This window comes from Palaemon carinicauda, chromosome 12, assembly GCF_036898095.1.
Source record: "Palaemon carinicauda isolate YSFRI2023 chromosome 12, ASM3689809v2, whole genome shotgun sequence".
In the NCBI taxonomy this organism is placed as follows: domain Eukaryota; kingdom Metazoa; phylum Arthropoda; class Malacostraca; order Decapoda; family Palaemonidae; genus Palaemon; species Palaemon carinicauda.
In genome coordinates this window covers 10,712,210-10,733,691 of record NC_090736.1, presented here as the reverse complement: position 1 = coordinate 10,733,691, position 21,482 = coordinate 10,712,210, and the positions used below count along the sequence as shown (strand labels likewise).

The following is a 21,482-nucleotide window of genomic DNA, read 5'->3' as shown; positions in this document are numbered from 1 at the left end:
TATTAAAATCCTAAATTAGCTTCTATATAAATATATAGACCTGCAAGCCCCTAATAGACTCATTTTGTCTTCAAAACCTTTTGCAGCAATGCCACGACCAATCTTGATTTAACAATTTGTGACTTCTCTATTTTCTTAACCTATTATAATCTAATACGTTCATGCTAAAAAATTCTTAAATGAATCAATCTTCTCAATTTTTCCATCATTCATTCTCAGTTTCACTTCACCATCTCCCTTGCTTCTTATATCCCATCACCATATAACTTTCCAGTTTTACTTCCCAAATCAAATAATTTCTTTAACAAACTTGAGAATGCCAAGAATGCCTATGGCTTAACAGAATGGGCACAAAGTGGAAAAAGCCAAATTGCCTTCTTAAAGAATAATAATAATAAAAAAAAAATACTGATCTGCCAAATTTTATAAGATCAGTTTGCACCTGAAGATAATGGGAATGCTTACATAAGGAATAAACTTGATTTTACATTTTTCACTTTAAATTAAGTAGATTTTCAACTTGTCATACATCATGAAAAAATGGTATATCCCAATACTCTCTTCTCATTCAATTTGCAAATAAAATGATCGTCAATCAATAATCAAGGGTAAAGAAGAAATTATATGTAAATACATTTAGAGTTGCATTAAATATAATTTAGTGGAAACATGAAACAAACCATATACATTGCAAAATTAAACACTTGTTCATAAATAAAACTATAAGACCATGTGGGCAAACTAAGTAAATAAAAGACCACATTGATATCTGGTGAATATAGCTTTGAGGAAAGAAAGTTTCAATAAAAAATGTAAAAGACAAAATATTACAGAGCTCTAGATACCTCAGACAGACAGGCTTGTAATTCAATAGGTGAGCAAAGATCCACTATACTTTATAGTAAGCTCACTACCCAAGATTAAAAAGGAGTGCACTAACAAGTAGTTTCAAGTACAAATGCCATCCTACTTGTGAACATTTGTGTTACGATCAACCCTACATACGAATACACGTCACAATAATGAAAATTCTTTTTTTTTTTTATTCTTCTAGAAGTGTGAATTGTAATTGCACACCTTCCGCAGAGTAAAGCTATGTTATTTGGTTGCAATCCTCACAGAGCAGCATGCGGCATGCTCACAACGATACCGAATCAGCTTGGTAACATGTACACTAGGGGTAACATGTGTTTGCCTGTGCCCCAGCTGTTCACAATTTCATTTTTTCTGTAACTGTAAAGTATTTTCTATAGAATCATCCCATCCATAACAGCATATGGAAAGCATAAGGCAAGTGATGATAGTGGTAGTACAAAGAAGTGGCATGCAATCTTTATGGAAACGAATGTTGCCATAACTAAGAAATTAGATCATGGTGAAAAAAGCAACAGTTAATATGATTTACAAGAACAAAGAACATATTTTGGAGCATTGTAAGGCTTCAGTACCTATGCAATACATGATAATTAACAAGAAATGGGGAAAGCTGATAGAGGAGATGGAGAAACTTCTATGCACATGGATTGAACACCAGATGCAGAGACAGGCACCTCTTAGCCTAAAGATCGTACATGAGAAGGCTGCCATCTCAATCATGACGAGAAGAAGCGAAAAACAGTGCAAACTCCATTGGGCACATATTTATACCAGTGTATTCCACCTAAAAAGCCTGCTCAGACGTTGAAGCAACTTTCGATATCCCTGAGACTGATGAAGATGTTGACGAAAAAAGGAAGTTGACGACCTTCTCACTGCTAACAAGGGATATGGAGTTGACAACCCTCTTTCCAAATACCTCAACACCCCCCTCCTATTCTCCTCTCCTTTCATTGTACCAAGAATGTTTTATTACACTTTTTATCATTATGAAATATTCATTTACATAAAAAATACACTAAAATCCTAACATATCCAAGAATTTGTTAAAGGTTACTATGGTGCAAAAAAGGAGGCCGATTTATATATCATCAACACAATGGGGCTAAATAACTACTTACAAAGGAATGAATGAATAATTTTGGGTTTTCTGGCACCGTTATATCGGTCATTGATATCTATATCATTTCATATAAATAAATTGTAAAAGGGAATTGAATTTGAAATCAGAAAAGAAAACAGTTCAGTATAAAAGTTAAATATTTTTCAGAAGAACCACTTCTGAAATTAATCTAAAGATACCGTCAATATCGTACAAGACATCCTCCCCAAGAATCTTGCTAGGGATGAACCTGTCATCCCCACCTCAAGTCATGATCAGAAACACACACCGAAAAAAGTGAACCGCTTAACGCAAGCGCTATTAAAGGAGTGACGTCACTAGCGTGGGTTGGACTGTTGATAGTAGACAGTGCTAGGTCTTGAATGGCACCTCGCTGTACAGGGATATTGAGAGGAGATATCTAAATGGTACGAGGCCTCTGGTTGTGATTAATTATCACGCCCCAGTTGATTATACCGACACCTTATTAGGTGAGCGAGCTGGGTTCAACCTAGCATTCCTAGACTATTTTTTCTCTGGTAAATTCATAGCAAGTTTTTACCTTAGAAATGATGCTAAAGGAGCATTTCACTGGGCGGCACAGGTCTCTCGCCCAGAAATAGATTTTTCCTTCGTCAAAATCCCTTTCTTAAGTACCTAATGCTTCAATGTCAGGGGTATCAAAAAGTCATTGTAATATGGCTGGTGTAGGCCAGTCATCAAAAATTTGTGCATCAAATGAGTGTGCTAAAATAATGGCTAGTTCCCAGACGTGTTGGATAACTATGTTCATGCCATATTCTATTATTAATGCTAACAATAAATAATTTAGTGTTAAAGGATACATGTTTAATCATTGAATTTGGAATTACATTGGGGCTAGGGGCTGTATCATTGCAAGCAGTAAGTGCGGAATTGAATTCCCTTTCGGAAAAAGGAACATTATAAAATTCCCCCTCTTCTGTTATAAAATTTAAATTTTCATTCTGTAATGTTTTTATACTGGTGACCAGGAGCTGCTTCACACTTGCATGATACATAGGAAAAATGCACAAATAAAGTATTGCTAACTTCAGGTGTTCCAGTTACACTGACCATTCACCTTCAACACTGGCAGGGGGTTGGGGGTAAATTTGACCGCTACCTTTGCACTTTTCTCCATACAGAAGACGATGGTGTTCTACTATTGACGGAAGAAACAAATCGTATCCAAGACTGGCGCCTGGCTACTTTTATTGCATAATGGAACCGAGCTCTACATTTCTTGTACATTACTAAATTCTCCTTTGTACTGCATCTATGCAATTGAGTCAAGGATGTTCTTGTAGCTCTGTCCAGAGACTAGTTCCGATGACCACTCCTTTCAGTAACCTTGTGGTTTTGGGAATTAAATCGACTCCTGCTGTATGAAGAGTTCCATTCAGTAAGTCTATGCCATTATCTATACTTTCAAACTGTTCTGAATTTCTCAGTTTTGCCTTATTAAGGTTCCACCATGGAGATCTCTGCAAGGGTGGATTATTGTTGGTGTTTTTTGTAATTGGTGCATGATAATTAGTAGGGCAATCATCTAACATTCTCCAATTAACATTTTGAAGGCAGTTAGACCTTGTAACAACTTACACCCTTCTAGAATATACCTTGTTCTTAAGTTTGGTGGGGTATATATTGAAATTTGTAATTGAAACTTTTAACATTTTGTAGGGCCATCATTTGTTTATTAAGAATTGTTATGTTATTAAGAACTTGAATAACCTAACCTCCCCCTATCCCTCCAAAAGAAATTAGTAATAGCTTGATATTAGAAGAAAACTGAAATTTATTCTAATATCTTATAATAAACTTACAAAAAAATTATGACAAAATGTTATTTTCATTAGTAAAATAAATTTTTGAATATACTTACCCGATAATCATGTAGCTGTCAACTCCGTTGCCCGACAGAATTCTACGGACGGGATACGCCAGCGATCGCTATACAAGAGGGGGGTGTACTCACCAGCGCCATCTGTGGCCAGGTACTGCAGTACTTCTTGTCAACACCACCTCAATTTTCCCTCGGTCCACTGGTTCTCTATGGGGAGGAAGGGTGGGTCAATTAAATCATGATTATCGGGTAAGTATATTCAAAAATTTATTTTACTAATGAAAATAACATTTTCCAATATTAATCTTACCCGATAATCATGTAGCTGATTCACACCCAGGGGGGTGGGTGAAAACCAGTGTACATGTTAATCAAGAAGCTAAGTATCCCGTATTTCATATTATCAGTTATTCAAAATAACAATGAAATTATAAGTACCTGGTAAGGAAGTCGACTTGAACCATTACTCTGCCTTTAATAAGTTCGTCTTCCTTACTGAGCGCAGCGTTCCTCTTAGGAGGCTGAACAACTCTAAGGTGCTGAAGTATAAAGGGCTGCAACCCATACTAAAGGACCTCTACACAACCTCTAACCTAGGCGCTTCTCAAGAAAGAATTGACCACCCGCCAAATCAACTAGGATGCGGAAGGCTTCTTAGCCTACCGTAACAACCCAAAACAACAATAAAAGCATTCAAGAGAAAGGTTAAAAAAGGTTATGGGATTAAGGGAATGTAGTGGCTGAGCCCTCACCTACTACTGCACTCGCTGCTACGAATGGTCCCAGGGTGTAGCAGTTCTCGTAAAGAGACTGGACATCTTTGAGATAGAATGATGCAAACACTGACTTGCTCCTCCAATAGGTTGCATCCATAATACTCTGCAGAGAACGGTTCTGTTTGAAGGCCATCGAAGTAGCCACAGCTCTCACTTCGTGTGTCCTTACCTTCAGCAAAGCAAGGTCTTCATCCTTCATGTGAGAATGAGCTTCTCTAATCAGAAGCCTTATGTAATACGAAACTGCGTTCTTGGACATAGGCATCGAAGGTTTCTTAATGGCACACCATAAGGCCTCTGATTGTCCTCGTATAGGTTTTGACCTTTTAAGATAGTACTTTAGAGCTCTGACAGGGCAAAGAACTCTCTCTAGCTCGTTACCCACCATGTTGGAAAGGCTAGGAATTTCGAACGATCTAGGCCAAGGACGTGAAGGAAGTTCATTTATTGCCAAAAACCCGAGCTGTAAGGAACATGTAGCTGTTTCGGATGTGAATCCTATGTTCCTGCTGAAGGCGTGAACCTCACTAACTCTTTTGGCTGTTGCAAGGCAGACGAGGAAAAGAGTTTTGAGAGTAAGGTCTTTGAAAGAGGCTGACTGGAGAGGTTCAAATCTAGGAGACATAAGGAACCTTAAGACTACGTCTAGATTCCAGCCTGGAGTGGACAAGCGACGTTCTTTAGAGGTCTCGAAAGACTTAAGGATGTCCTGTAGATCTTTGTTGGAGGAAAGATCCAAGCCTCTGTGGCGGAAAACTGTTGCCAACATACTTCTGTACCCTTTGATAGTAGGAGCCGAAAGAGATCTAACATTCCTAAGATGCAACAGGAAGTCAGCAACTTGGGTTACAGAGGTACTGGTAGAGGAAACTGCATTGGCTCTGCACCAGCTTCTGAAGACTTCCCACTTGGATTGATAGACTCTGCGAGTGGATATCCTCCTTGCTCTGGCAATCGCTCTGGCTGCCTCCTTCGAAAAGGCTCTAGCTCTAGAGAGTCTTTCGATAGTCTGAAGGCAGTCAGACGAAGAGCGTGGAGGCTTGGGTGTACCTTCTTTACGTGAGGTTGACGTAGAAGGTCAACTCTTAGAGGGAGAGTCCTGGGAACGTCGACCAGCCATTGCAGTACCTCTGTGAACCATTCTCTTGCAGGCCAAAGGGGAGCAACCAACGTCAGCCGTGTCCCTTCGTGAGAGACGAACTTCTGAATAACTCTGTTGATGATCTAGAACGGCGGGAATGCATATAGATCGAGGTGGGACCAATCCAGCAGAAAAGCATCCACGTGAACTGCTGCCGGGTCTGGGATTGGGGAACAGTACAATGGGAGCCTCTTGGTCATCGAGGTAGCGAACAGATCTATCGTTGGCTGACCCCACAAGGCCCAAAGCCTGTTGCACACATTCTTGTGAAGGGTCCATTCTGTGGGGATGACTTGACCCTTCCTGCTGAGGCGATCTGCCGAGACATTCATATTGCCTTGAATGAATCTCGTTACCAGCGTGAGGTTTCGACTTCTTGACCAAATGAGGAGGTCCCTTGCTATCTCGTACAGCTTCCTCGAATGAGTCCCTCCCTGCTTGGAGATGTACGCCAAGGCTGTGGTGTTGTCGGAGTTCACCTCCACCACCTTGTTTAGCAGGAGGGACTTTAAGTTCATTAAGGCCAGATGTACTGCCAACAACTCCTTGCAATTGATGTGAAGCGTTTCCTGTTCCTTGTTCCATGTTCCCGAGCATTCCTGTCCGTCCAAGGTCGCGCCCCAGCCCGAGTCTGATGCGTCCGAATAGAGATGAAGATTGGGGGTCTGAACAGCTAACGAGAGACCCTCCTTGAGAAGGATGTTGCTCTTCCACCACATGAGAGTAGTCTTCATCTCTTTGGTAACAGGAATAGAGACCGCTTCGAGCGTCATATTCTTGTCCCAGTGAGCTGCTAGATGGTATTGAAGGGGGCGGAGGTGGAGTCTCCCTAACTCGGTGAACAGGGCTAACGATGACAGGGTCCCTGTTAGACTCATCCACTGTCTCACCGAGCATCTGTTCCTCTTCAGCATGCTCAGGATGCACTCTAGGGCTTGGTTGATTCTTGGGGCCGACGGAAAAGCCCGAAAAGCTTGACTCCGAATCTCCATTCCCAGGTAAACGATGGTTTGGGAAGGAATAAGCTGGGACTTCTCTAAGTTGACCAAAAGACCCAGTTCCTTGGTCAAGTCCAAAGTCCATCTGAGACTCTCCAGACAGCGACGACTTGTGGGGGCTCTTAAAAGCCAGTCGTCTAAATAAAGGGAGGCTCTGATGTCCGCCAAGTGGAGGAATTTCGCAATATTCCTCATCAGTCGCGTAAACACCAGAGGTGCCGTGCTTAGGCCAAAACACAGGGCTTGGAATTGGTACACAACCTTTCCAAAAACGAATCTCAGAAAAGGTTGGGAGTCTGGATGAATGGGGACGTGAAAGTAGGCGTCTTTCAGATCCAACGAGACCATCCAGTCCTCCTGCCTGACCGCTGCTAGGACCGACTTCGTCGTCTCCATAGTGAACGTCTGCTTGGTGACATAAGCATTGAGCGCACTGACGTCCAGCACCAGTCTCCAACCTCCTGTCTTCTTGGCCACCAGGAAGAGACGGTTGTAGAAGCCCGGGGATTGATGATCCCGGACTATCACCACTGCCTCCTTCTGTAACAGGAGCGACACCTCTTGATGTAACGCTAGCCTCTTGTCCTTTTCCTTGTAGTTGGGAGAGAGGTTGATGGGAGAAGTGGTCAGAGGGGGATTGCGGCAGAATGGGATCCTGTAACCCTCCCTTAGCCACTTGACAGACTGGGCGTCTGCACCTCTTCTTTCCCAAGCTTGCCAGAAGGTCTTGAGTCTGGCTCCTACAGCTGTCTGGAGAGGAGGAGAGTCAATGTTTGCTTTTCGAAGACTTGGTACCTTTCTTGGACCTGCCCCTGTGACCGTCTGGGCGGGTACCTCCTCGGCTGGGGGCTCTGCCACGAAAGGGCGGAATAAATCTGGTAGCAGGAGTATCAGCCACTGGGGTGCGGTAAGTTCTTGGTACTGAAGGTGCAACCTTAGCCTTCCGTGCTGAAGAGGCCACGAGGTCATGCGTATCCTTCTGTATAAGAGCTGCAGACATTTCCTTGATAAGATCCTCAGGAAACAGGAACTTAGAAAGAGGAGCAAAAAGTAACTGTGACCTTTGGCAAGAGGTGATACCAGTGGAAAGGAAGGAGCAAAGTTGTTCCCTTTTCTTGAGGACTCCCGATACAAACATAGAGGCAAGTTCGCCGGAACCATCGCGAATTGCTTTGTCCATACAGGACATGATCAGCATGGCCGAGTCTTTGTCAGAAGGGGCAGTCTTCTTGCTCAAGGCCCCCAGGCACCAGTCGAGGAAATTAAAAATTTCAAAGGCGCGAAAGACTCCCTTTAAGAAGTGGTCCAGGTCAGAAAAGGTCCAGCAGACCTTAGAGCGTCTCATAGCCGACCTTCGTGGAGAGTCAACCAAACTTGAGAAGTCAGCCTGGGCAGAGGCAGGGACCCCCAAGCCTGGTTCCTCTCCCGTGGCATACCAGACGCCCGCCTTAGAAGTCAGCTTAGGAGGCGGAAACATAAAAGACGTCCTTCCCAGTTGCTGCTTGGACTGCAACCAATCCCCTAACATTCTCAAAGCTCTCTTTGATGATCTAGCGAAGACAAGCTTAGTGTAGGCAGACTTAATAGGTTGCATGCCTAGAGAGAACTCGGATGGAGGAGAGCGAGGGGTAGCAGAAACAAAGTGTTCAGGGTATAACTCTCTGAACAGAGTTAGGACCTTGCTTAAGTCAATGGAGGGTGGCAATGACTTGGGTTCCTCCACATCAGATGAAGGATCATCCAGGTGAGCAGCTTCATCCTCAGAAACCTCATCACCTGAGGGTTGAGAAGCGAGAGGTAACGATAAAGCGGTATGCTGAATGGCTGAATCCTGAAGAGCGGGTGCATGCGCACTTGCGGATTCATCCTCAAGTCTCTGCTGAAGAGGATGAGGGCTGGTAATGACAAAGTCATGAGGCTGGGATGAAGGAGGTTCTGCGGGGGTCTGAGGAGCAAGCGTGGTGAGAGGCGAATGCTGTAAAGCATGAGGCTCATGCTGCATAGTCTGCGGTTCAAGTTGAATGGGAAGCGGCTCAAGCTGAGAAGAATGTGGTTGCTGCATGCGTTGAGGTGGCTGTCTCATAGCATGAGGTTCCTGCCTCAAGAGTTGCGCTTGCCTCAAGGGTTGAGGTGGCTGCGCAGAGAGAGGCTATTGTCTCACGAGTTGAGGTTCTAGCCTCAAGAGTTGAGGTGCTTGCCTCGAGAGTTGAGGTTCTCGCCTCGAGGAAAGTGGAGGTGGCTGCCGCAAGAGTTGAGGTTGCTGCCTCAAGGATGGTGGAGGTTGTCGCACCGCAAGAGGTTGCTGCCTCGAGGATGGTTGCAACGCATGAGGCTCCTGCCTCAAGGGTAGAGGAGGTTGCTGCAAAGCATAAGACTCCTGCCCCAAGTGTTGAGGAGGTTGCCGCGTGGCAAGAGGCTCCTGCCTCAAGGAAAGTGGAGGTTGCTGCACAGCGCTGGTATCTGGCAACTCCCAATGCGGCAGCTCACGCATGGAGGTAGCTTGAGGAACCTCAACATCATACGTCTGGCAGGCTAGACTGCGCAGAGGTGGAGGAGCGCTCGCAGGAGGAGGTGTGTTAACCTTCTCTGCCTGAAACTCCTGCATCAACACCGCACGCTGCGACTGCATAGTCTGCAGCATAGCCAACTTGGGATCAACAGAAGTTGAGGTCTGTTGAGGCATAGCTTTAACAGAAGTTGAGGTCTGTTGAGGCATCGCTTTACCTCTCTTAGGAGGCGTGCAGCCATCCGATGACTGCGGCGAGTCCGAACTAGCCCAGTGGCTACACCTGGGCTGTTGGACTCGCGCGGTCTGGACCTTACGCTTAAGAGGCCTTGAGACCTGGGTCCAGCGTTTCCTCCCGGAAACATCTTCTGCAGACGAGGAAATTAAGGGCTCAATCGTCTGAGAGTGGAAGTGACGATCTCTATAAGATACGCCCGCAACCACTGAGGATACTACTGTGCGCCGATCAAGGCCTGCCGAACCCTTTTGCCCTTCGACATTACTTCTCCCCTGGGCTTGGGAGCTTGCAAGAGGTCCCGGACTGGGAGGATGACTGGCACGCACAGAAGTATCCTCATGCGCAACACTGACACTGACACTAGGCACAGCACTGGCACTACCACTTCCCACTGCACTTTTCACTTTAAGTTCCTTGACATCTGCCAAGAGAAACTTGTGGTCACTCACTACCGACTCCACCTTATCACCTAAAGCCTGAATGGCACGTAAAACATCCGACATATCAGGCTGAGCACTAATAATAGGTTCGGGGGTAGCCACTACAGGGGGAGGAAAAGGTTGAGGATCATGGGGGGAGGAATAAAGCAAAGAGCGAGCAGAACTCCTCCTAACTCTCTCCCTCTCTAACTTAGTCGTATACTTGAGGAATTGAATAAAATCAAATTCCGAAAGCCCGGCACATTCCTCACATCGATCTTCCAACTGACAGGATTTTCCCCTACAGTCGGAACAAACGGTGTGAGGATCAACCGAGGCCTTCGGAAGACGCCTAATACAAGTCCTAACACTACATCGTCTTTGGGTAGGAGCTTGAGAATGGTCGGACATCTTGAATCAGAGAACAGTCAAGGGGGGTTCCAAATTAAAGCAAAGATCATTATACCATTAATCAAAATCAATCCAAAAGCTATCTAAGCTAAGGGAAAAGCTTCCTGTATAGCGAAAGCTGAAATCTCAGAGCAATACTTCACCAAAACCGTGAACAAAGACTCCAAAATCATAAGCGTATCCATGTAGGTCTTGCCGGAAGCACGACAGAGGAAAAATTGAGGTGGTGTTGACAAGAAGTACTGCAGTACCTGGCCACAGATGGCGCTGGTGAGTACACCCCCCTCTTGTATAGCGATCGCTGGCGTATCCCGTCCGTAGAATTCTGTCGGGCAACGGAGTTGACAGCTACATGATTATCGGGTAAGATTTATATTGAAAATATGATAATATACAACCTATTTATTGAGGGCTACTGAGAGTAGCATTTTAATGACCCTGTTGCACTAAATGCATTACCTCTACCTTATACCCTTCGGGTAGATTTATGATAATTAGGTAGCCTATGTTCAGGTCCCTTCAAACCTTTTCTTAACTGTCTTGCTCTAATTTGTACCAATCATTTAAGAGCAGATCAAGGCTCCAGTCTAAAAGCTTTAGGTTTGTAAAAATTTACTTTTCCAATTAGGTTGCAGATGGGGTAAGGACATTGGTAACAATACAATAAAAAATAAATTAATTTCTATCAATAATTATGCAAAGAACAGGGATACTATTTACTAATAATTCTCCATGCACATCGGCGTCAATGACCTTAGATGTCAGGATGCCTGAAAACCTTAAATCAATCAATCAATCTCCATGCACAAATAAGATAAGACAAGTGTGTACGATTAATCTTGTTGTTGGGTGGATTATTACTAAAAAGTAGGATTTTCCATTAGGCAAGGGGTGAAAATCAGAGCAAATTAAACTTACAGATGTTGGACAGCTTAATGGAAAAAGACCAAAACAAAAGAACAGTAAGCAAAAGGAAAATTGGCTGATGCTAAAGGGAGGCTGCACAGAATCTTTGCCTCGCATTGAATTTTCCAAGTGGCATTGTTATTACTATTACCATTTTAAGCCAAAATGCAACCCTAATGGGTTCTGTCTTTTAAAACACCAAATCTTTCTGAAATTCAAAACTCTCTTAGGAATATGTATCAATGAGAAACAATGAGATCTGTGAACCATTAAAAGAATGGAGATAAGTTAGAAAAACAAGAGAGTGGAACATCAATTACCAATAAAATATTCAAAGACAATTAGAATGGTTATTTAATCTAAAAGTGTATTACCTTTGTTTTACCATTTTTTATAATGTGTCCTTCATCCAGAATAACATAATTCCACTTGATCTGAGAGAAGAACTGGATATCATTTCTAACAATGTCATAGGAGGCTACAATTAAATTATGATCAGGTACATAATGTCTCAACCTGTAAACAGAAAAAAAAGAGAGCGAGTGTCAAGAATTGTAATATCTTATATAGCTACAAATCTTTTTCAAATCAAATAAGAAAAATTCAGCATGTTTATTACAAAAAGTACTTATTTACAAAAACATACTTGCATCTCTCTGCAGGGGGACCTGTGTAGTGTAGTGGGTTTAAATACTTTCTAGCAACAAACTTTTTAACTTCATAAACCCAATGACCAGTTAATGTTGGAGGACACACAACCAATGACTGCCATTGTACATTTTCAGATTTCCCTGAACTCTGAAATACACAATTCTCATCTAATCAATAGAATTAATGAATAAGACATGAAAAAAGAACTTCACCCTAGCCTTCTTCTACATTAAGGAAGATCTTGTGTTAAAAGTAAAGGAGACAGACAGATTTTTAAGAAATAATTTGTATTTTCCCAGCTGGAAACAAACTTTGGTCATAATTGTCCAATTTCCTTACACATAATAACTTTGGTAAAAGGTGGTTTTCTTAAGTGAAAGATAACTTTTTAAAAGTTAGGATCCCAAGTATACAGTACAGTAATATATTGCCTTTAGAAATGGAAAATATTTTGGAGTTTAAGAAAATACATACTGATATTTATCTTATTTTCCATGCTTCATAGTCTATGCTTACTTAGATTTATATTTTCCAAAGTTGACTGGTAACAATGAAAATAAAATTTTGAGTAAATCTATCATATGTTTAGGATATTTCTTTTGGATATTAAAAGGTTTGTCAGGAGTGAGACAAGCTTTTGTTCAACAAATACAAGAATCCATCATCATTAAAAGACAAACATATGTATACAGTACGCCAAAAAAAATATCAAAATAACTTGGATATATCAAGGCTCCTGTCATATTTAAAATCTGAAAGCTTTTACTCAAGCTATTAACTTTCAAATTGCAAAAACAAAAATGAATCTTGCCTATAGCTTCAATAACATACTGTAAGGTCATACAAAAACTGTAAGAGAATGAAAAGTCAGCTTAATCTAAGGACATACCTGCTTTTTTTCCTTAACAAAATGGTCACTGGACAAAATGCAGATGGACTGTAGTGTCTTTCCGAGACCCATGTCATCACATAAAATACCATGAAGTTTATATCTATTTAGAAAGGCCAGCCAGTTAACACCACTCTGGAAAAAAAATAGTATTCTTTAAGTACAGTCAACTTTCCTTATCCAGGAATAATTAGTTTATGGAAATGGCCGAGCATGCCAAATTCACGTACACTAAAAATTTTTCTATAAGAATACATGGCAAGTCTGTCTAATGTGGACAACAAGTTCCCAATCTTTTTCATATTCTAACTAAATCAACTGTATTTTACCTGGAATAAATAACTGTATCAAGTATGCATTATCACATTTAATAGCCCCGAGTTTAAGAATAAAATTACCATTATCATATCATTAATTGTGGTGTGCAATTACTTGGTTCATAAAAGTGAAAACAAACAAAACACTGCATTTGATTTCATTAGCTGATTTTCTCTATCTCTCACGTGTCATACAATAGATACATATAGCAGAAGAAATAAAAATCGGTTTCCTTGAAAGTATCAATTAAATATGACAAAATAAATTTATATTCAGCAAATAGTAACAAGGTTTTGATCATAGTTTAAAACATAGCATTCAATTTTATCAGAAGACACTAGTTTTAGCAAACATTATGCCATTCAAGAAATACATGATTTTTTAAATAGTTAATTGTGCTTTATTAAAATATTTTTGTAATTTTCAATTTTGGGGTTCATTTTATCAATGAAGTATTGCCAACTTTTTTTTTTTTAACTTTTGGTTATGATCAGCTGATCTCAACTTGCCACTCTCAAGAATATGCCATATAGATGAAAAAACCGATAGGATCTGACCTGTCCAAGATGAATTGTACATGGGCAGCTAAAGAAACCCTTCCTCCAAAGGGGAAATCAGTCTGAAATAATATATTTGTATGGTGATCAATGGGTTTGTATAAATTCCAATATCCCCCTGTTAGAGAGGATGTGAGGCATACATATTTCTTTAGGATAAAAAATGGAGCTAGGAAGTTTAACTTAGCAGCATGAAGTCAGATAAAAAATGTAACATTTACAACTGGTTTGTCCCTAGAGAAGGGACAGTCATTCCAGACTTACATCCACAGGTTACCATAGACAAAATGTTTCTGTCTCGTGTGGGATACAGGGTGGCTTAAGTAGCCACTACAGGACTAAGCACAAAGGTGCTGAGGTACATGTGAGTGTACAGATACTCCTGTAGTTAAAAGCGATGAAGGTGGTTTGGCAATTCCAAACTCTAGCCTTTAACACTAGGCCAACTGAGAAGTTTCTCTTGATGGCTAAGATGGGGCCTATACCCCCAACTTCTTCACTGATGCTAAGGCAACAAAAGACAGTTTTGAAAGTAGAATCCTGATTGAAGACCTTCTCAAAGACTCAAATTGGTATGCATTAGAATCTTGAAAATTAAAGAGATTTCCCAGTCTGGGGGCCCTGAGATCCCTGGTGAGCTATACTGCTCAAAGCTCCTCATGAGCACAGATAACTCTTACAAGAAGGAGAGATCTATACACTTCAGTCGAAAGACCATGTTCAAGGCAACTGAGAGGAGCTATTCTCGGAGAAGGAAGATGAGGAAATCTGCGATCTGCGCCAGAGATGTTTCGACCGGAAAAAATCCCTTCAATGACACCAATCAGACAACTGCAGATGACCCTCGCAGGCACCCAGACATTTACTGCAGTGCATTGTGAAAAAGTGTTTGCTCAGAGATGTTGGAAGACTCCAACCATGAAGTTTCAGGTACCTCTGAAGGTGCGACTGACATAGAAGTGAGGGCCATAGGGAGTTCTCTCATGACCTCAACTATAGTTAATAGGTTGGGATACCACTCAGCATGTAGCCATCAGGATTATCTCAAGTCCTGACATCAACATTCAGATGATTAGCAGATAGATTAGGTTGATCGGAGGAAAGGAGTTGCCATCCCAGTGATGGCATTAGTAGTGAAGAGGACGACCTTTATTTTGCTTCGATCAGACTGCATTCTGAAAATAAACGTGTATTTCAAATACAGTGATGCCTCAGCATACGAAAGTAATCCGTTCAGGATACGGTTTCGTATGCTGATTTTTTCGTATCCTGAGTCGCGTTTTACACGTAAATAGCCTAATCCGTTCCAAGCCTTACGAAGACACCTTTTCTTTCATAAACACACTAAACTGTAGTAATAAACATGTAATGCAGCCATTTCTATCATTCAATAATTAACCCAACGTTAAAAACAGCCTAATCCATTCCAGAAACCACCATGAGATTATTCAATAATGTAGTTATAGCCTAGTTATCCCCTCCAAGCCCTAAGAAAACGGTCCATTTTCTTTACTACTGTATAAAAGTTACGGTACTGTATGTAAAGCATTTGGATCAGTGAAGGTGTATTGTTACCTGTACACCTAAATTAAGGGTTGATACCCTGAAGAAAAAGTTACAGTGTACTGTACAGTTAATTAACAAAAAAGTTGAAACTTACCTTTTGATTGAGACGATGTCCGATAGCGAAGTCACGACAGAGGATGATGGCATAAGGCAGAAAACGTAACAAGTGACAGACTACTTACAGTAATTTACACACTTGACACATTAACCCTTAAACTTTACGAAATAAAAAAATGGCAGAAATAATTAACACTTAACATTACGTATGGAAAACTATAAAATGAAAGAAAAAATTACTTTAACACTTAACGGTAACATAAAACTTAAAATTAATTTTTTTTTTTTTTGCTTTTTTATAACTTTACGTTTTTCACATTTTCTAAATTTCTTCTACTTCTTCATCACTTTCTTTTTTCTGTTTCTTTTCTTTACTTTCACCTTCTAATTCTTCATCACTTCCTCTTTTCTGTTTCTTTTCTTCACTTTCACCTTCGTCTTGGCCTACTAATACCGCTGGCCTCTTTAATAAGAAACTATCCATGGAAGCTTGTTTCTGCCTACTTTTCAACACATTTCTAAAATGCGTTAGGCAAACGTCATTGCAGTGTTGAAGCGCACGGTTGGTATAAACTTTTTCTGGGTGATCCTTTTCGACGTAGTCTGCCATTTTATGGAAACATGCGAGAATTTACTTAATGTCTGACGTTTTCAAAGGTGTAACATCCTCCTCATCACCACTAGAGAACTGCTCTTGAACAACACTCATTTGCATCGTCTCCAACTCTTTCAGGTCGTCCGTCGTCAATTCCTCGTGGTGCTCCTCGATAAGTTCATCTATATCCTCGGCGCTAACTTCCAGCCCCATGGACGTACCAAGATGTACGATGTCAGCCACCTCAGACTGCTGAATGGGTTCAGGATCGTCAACAATCTCGGCTTCGCCTTCAGGCTTCCCGAACCCCTCGAAGTCTCATGCAGAGACAACATCAGGCCACAGCTTCCTCCAAGATGAGTTCAGGGTACGCCTCGAAACTTCCTGCCAAGCGAGATCGATGAGTTTGAGGCATATCACGATATTAAAGTGATCTTTCCAGAATTCACGCAGTGAGGTTTGTACTTTCTGTGACTTGGAAACATCTCCGGAAGAGATGCTTCGTGTACAATTTTTTGAAATTAGAAATAACTTGCTGGTCCATGTGCTGGAGGAGAGGGGTGGTGTTAGGAGGTAGATACAGGACCTTTATGAAGGAATACTCGGCCAGAAGATATTCCTCGAGGCCAGGAGGGTGAGCTGGAGCATTGTCCAACACCAGCAGACATTTCATAGGGAGGCGCTTTTCTTCCAAATATTTTTGAACAGTCGGACCGAAGCAGACATTCACCCAATCAATGAAAAGTTGCCTCGTTACCCAGGCTTTAGCATTCGCCCTCCACAGCACGGGAAGGTTCTCCTTGATGACTTTGTGGGCTTTGAAGGCTCGGGGATTTTCAGAATGGTACACCAGCAGGGGCTTTATCTTGCAGTCCCCACTGGCGTTTGCGCAAAAAGCAAGGGTAAGCCTGTCCTTCATAGGCTTATGTCCGGGTAGCCTCTTCTCCTCCACCGTGATGAACGTCCGACGAGGCATTTTCTTCCAGAAAAGCCCAGTTTCGTCGCAATTGAAAACTTGCTGCGATCTGTAGCCTTCCTGCAGAGTCAACTCTTCAAACGTTTTAACAAAGGCTTCGGCGGCCTTCGTGTCCGAGCTGGCTGCCTCCCCATGCTGTACCACTGAATGAATACCAGTCCTTCTCTTGAATTTCTCGAACCACCCCCGAGAAGCCTTGAACTCTGGGGGTTCCTGCTGGGATGTTCCTTCTCCTGCCCCTTCTTTGGCCTGAGAACGCACGAGATCACCGAAAATGGCGGAGGCCTTCTGGCAAATTGTAGTCTCAGTGATGGTGTCTCCTGAGATCTCTTTGTCTTTGATCCACACAAGAAGCAGCCTCTCCATCTCGTCATGCACGTGGGTTCTCTTGTTGGAGAAAATAATGACGCCCTTAGAAGGTGTCGCTGCTTTGATGGCCGCCTTCTGCTTCAGGATGGTACCTATCGTAGACGGATTCCGGCCATACTCCTTGGCGATCGCACTTAAACGCATGCCAGACTCGTACTTTTTCACGATTTCGAGTTTCATCTCCATCGAGCATCGTCTTCTTCTTCTTTACTTCGGCAACATTCTTGGGACCCATGGCTACAGTATTAAGCTCAATAATACACTACGTACGTTATATACTATGTAGTAAACACTAATACAGTACAGTGCACAGTAAAGAATGTTTAATAACGATAACACGTGGCGTACGAATGTATTTAACACTACGTCAAACAAGCGAAAGCACACGAAGTCAATGTTAACGATACCGCAGTCGGAACGAAAAGAGAGAGAGAGAGAGATGAACGCCCGTGCGTAAGCAAGGTGGGATAGTTGCCGACCAATAGGAAAGCAGGATCTTATGGCGTCAGCTAGCATCTGAGTAGGGAGATAACTAATGGGTGAGCGGGAGGCTGTAAGTGAGTTTACCCAAGTTCAAAGTCTGGCGGCGCGCGCTTTTTAAAATTACTCTCAGCGACGAGTTGGGATCTCGTAAGCTTTACGTATCCTGAAAATTTTTTCGTATACTGTACTGGGGCATAAAAATCTTCTTCGTATCGCTTTTCGTACCCTGAATTTTTCGTAAGCAGAAACTTTCGTATCCAGAGGTATCACTGTAGTTTTAACTTTAGTTATAGATACCAGTATTATGTTTTTGTGACAGATAATTGTAGGAATTATAATTGAGTGAAGAAAGATATTACAAAAAAAATATACAGGTAATCTCGTAAGTGGCGGAAGAATGCTGTGATGTCGTAAGGTAGGAGAGACCTATTTCACCTGGATAGACTGCAGCCAGTATAGTGATGTTTTAGTAATTTTTACCTTATTTTTTTCACTTGTGATAGGATATTCAACTGTAAATGAAACTTTAAACACAGCTTTCAATTAAGTCGGCTCAGACCGACAAGTTTAAGTAGACATCATCCATTCTAAAAAACCATGACTTTTAAAAAGATAATTTTGCTTCATTAAAGCTTTTTTTTAATTTTGTTTTCAATTTTGGGTGCATTTCATTAACCATCAACTACTGGTGACCTTTTGTTTACTCTACAGAATCATTGAGTATTGTTAGATACAAGCAAGTGTTTTGTTGAAACTTATACAAAGCATGGTGTTGCAGTGACTAGTTTTACGAGTCATGGTGATGATTTTCAGTTGGTGTTGTCTTACCTTGTACTGAATTTTGTTAACAATGTACTATGACTTCTGAAAAGTAGTAAGCATTAAAATACCATGACAAAAAGCACATAAAAAGAACATAGTGCAGTATAGTGGGTTACCCAGTGTGTTAGTCAACCATAGGTAGGTAATGGTCAGCAAGTTGGTGGGTTATGAGTTGACCCTCCCTAGGGCAGCAAATATTCGCGGACTCTCACCTTTCCTGCCTGCCTCTGTTACCTAACGCATACAAAACGCGGGGGCTAACTGTATACGGGAAGCCGGAAGTTTCCAGTCAGGGAGGATACACACTGGTGGAATACTAATGACTTCTCTAATTCAAGATAAGATTGTTATCTGGGGATACCACGACCACCCAGAGACAACACTCTGCATAACCATTTGATTTGGCCACCCAATATGTTCCTACCACTTGGAATATAGTGGCAAATAAGGAAATTGCATATACTGTACAGGTATGTCTGGCAAATCTAAGCCCTAATTGGTAGCTAGTGCAGATTGCCTTGAATACGGTGTTAAAGAATAGTCAATATGACAATTTGTCCTAAATTGTATTTTTCCTAGCTATACAAACCCGTAATAATTTAATAAAGGAATTCACTTCTGCTCAGCTGAAACAGCCAAAGAGAAAGAAAACCAGGCAGTTGTGCTGATTGGTTGGCTGGCGGTATGGGGCGGAGCCTAGCTCCGCTAGCCCCCTCCACCGCCAGCCCGCTTTCCTCATTTAAACGCTTTAGGCTCAATGTGGAACATGACAGGGGTGGTAGAGGCGGACATTGATATTAAATGATTACGGGTTTGTATAGCTAGGAAAAATACAATTCAGGACAAATTAACATTTGTTCCGACGAAATATACAAACCTCGTAATCATTTAATATAGGAAGACTAACTGATTGGTGGGAGGTCTGCCTTTGCTGCTTGTGGACAGCTAACTGCCTGGATATAGACCTGGTCTCAAATGGGAGAAGACGACTAAATCCACCTACCCCTGTCTCTTGACCCGACATGATAAAGGTGGGGTCTGAGAGACTGGGAGCCGCCACGCGATGGGTAAGAGCACCGCGCAATCTGAGAGCGTGAATGTAAGAGACACTCGACCCTAGGGTCACAGTGACTGGATGAACCTCAAAAACCAAAAAGCAAGGATTTATACATCCACCGTCTTCCCTGCCTAGCAGAAGACGGGGGGAGAATACCTGTAAACAAACCCTAGCAATCTTACCTGAGAAGACTTGTCTTGATATATGGAACTCCAAGGGAGGAGACAGAGAGAAAGGCGGATCACATGCAGACTGCTTTCACACTGCCAAAGATACCATAAAATCAAGACAAGAGACTTCCCTGTTCCAGAGGAACTGGAGAGGTCAGACAATAGCTTGAGCCACTATCACACGGCCAAGAACTAAAGTGTCGAAGGACTTGTGCGTAAACTCCCTCAAGTAAAAGGCCGTAAAGGTGGTCTGGCGTTTCCAAACACCAACCTTCAGCACTTGGCCCACTGCAAGATTTCTCTTGAAAGCAAGTGTGGGGGCAATGCCCCTGATCTCGTGATCTTTAACCCTCGCTGGTGCTTGGACTCTTGAGGTAGAGGAAGTCTCATAAGTCTTGCGGATGGTTTCATGGATCCAGAAGGATATAGTGTTCCTCGACACCTCCCTCTTGGCTCTGCGCGGTGCTTACGAAGAGTCGTCGACATTCACGTCTGAGATGCTGAGTTCGCTTAAGATAGTGCCGGAGACACCTGACGGGACAGAGAAGCCTCTCACCTGAACCACCACTCGCTGCATCTGGTAAGGAAGGAATAGTGAAGGCCTCGAACCTGGGATTGTGGATCGCTGGGTTCTGAGTCTTGGCCACAAAATCTAGCACAAAACTCAAAGATTTCCTTCCAACCCTCTGCGTGACTGACATTACAAGAGAGGCCATGTAACTCCCCGACTCTCTTCGCCAATGCTAAGGCTACCAGAAAAACAGTCTTAAGGGTTAAGTGCCTGTCTGAGGCACGGCTCAGGGGTTCGTACGGAGCACGAGTAAGAGACCTGAGAACTAAAGTGACATCCCACTGGGGAACTCGAAGTTCCCTTGGGAGACAATACTGTTTGAAGCTCTTAATGAGCATAGAAATCTCCAGGGCGTTGGAGATATCTATGCCCTTCAAGCGGAACACCATTGCAAGGGCAGACCTGTACCCTTTAATGGCAGAAACCGAAAGGAGCTTATCTCTACAAAGAAAGACTGGAGTCAGCGATCTGAGTCAGAGCGGCTCCGACCGGAAAGATACCCCTTCCACTACACCAATTACAGAAAGCCAACCACTTCCCCTGGTAGACTGAGGAGGAGGATCTTCTAAGGTACCATGCCATCTCTCTCACAGCGAGTCGCGAAAACCCTCGCGTTCTGAGAAAATGCTGGATAGTCTCCACGCATGAAGTCTGAGCGACTGCACCGCCTGGTGGTACCTATTCGACAAGGGTTTGCCAAAGGAGATTGGGCCAGTGTGGTAGCTCTCTCGGTGCCTCGACCAGGAGCAACAACAGATCGGGAAACCACTCCATGTGTGGCCATAGTGTACACAGTCATCCTGAGTCCTGGGGTTACTAGGACCCAGGACAGGACTGCGCAAAGCAAACAAAAGGGGGGGAAAACGCGTAGCAATACAGTAGATCCCAAGGATGCTGCAGTTCGTCCTCGAACGAAGCCGCGGGATGTGTTACTGGAGAGCAAAACACGGGAAGCTTGGCGTTGTGCCGTGTTGCGAATAGGTCGATGCATGGTTTTCCCCAGAGGTCGAGTACTCGACTCGCGACCCAAGGGTGACGAGACCATTCTGTCCCTATTACCTGGTTTCTGCAACTTGGGGTCTGCCAGAACATTTCTCTTGCCTGGAATGTACCTGGCTGACAAGGTTATGTGTTGACTCTCTGCCCACAGAAACAGTTGCC

At 42.6% G+C, this 21,482-nt stretch overlaps 1 protein-coding gene across 1 annotated transcript in view; it reads right to left on the bottom strand.

The window, feature by feature from the left end:
* Hel89B (histone acetyltransferase 1) overlaps positions 1-21,482 on the bottom strand; it is a 203,128-nt gene that overhangs the window by 55,661 nt on the left and 125,985 nt on the right. Inside the window, exons 24-26 of the mRNA XM_068384403.1 lie at positions 12,781-12,915; positions 11,887-12,038; positions 11,615-11,756 (exon numbers count right to left, since the gene is read on the bottom strand). Coding sequence (XP_068240504.1) covers positions 11,615-11,756; positions 11,887-12,038; positions 12,781-12,915 — 429 coding nt within the window. The remainder of the gene's footprint in view (positions 1-11,614; positions 11,757-11,886; positions 12,039-12,780; positions 12,916-21,482) is intronic.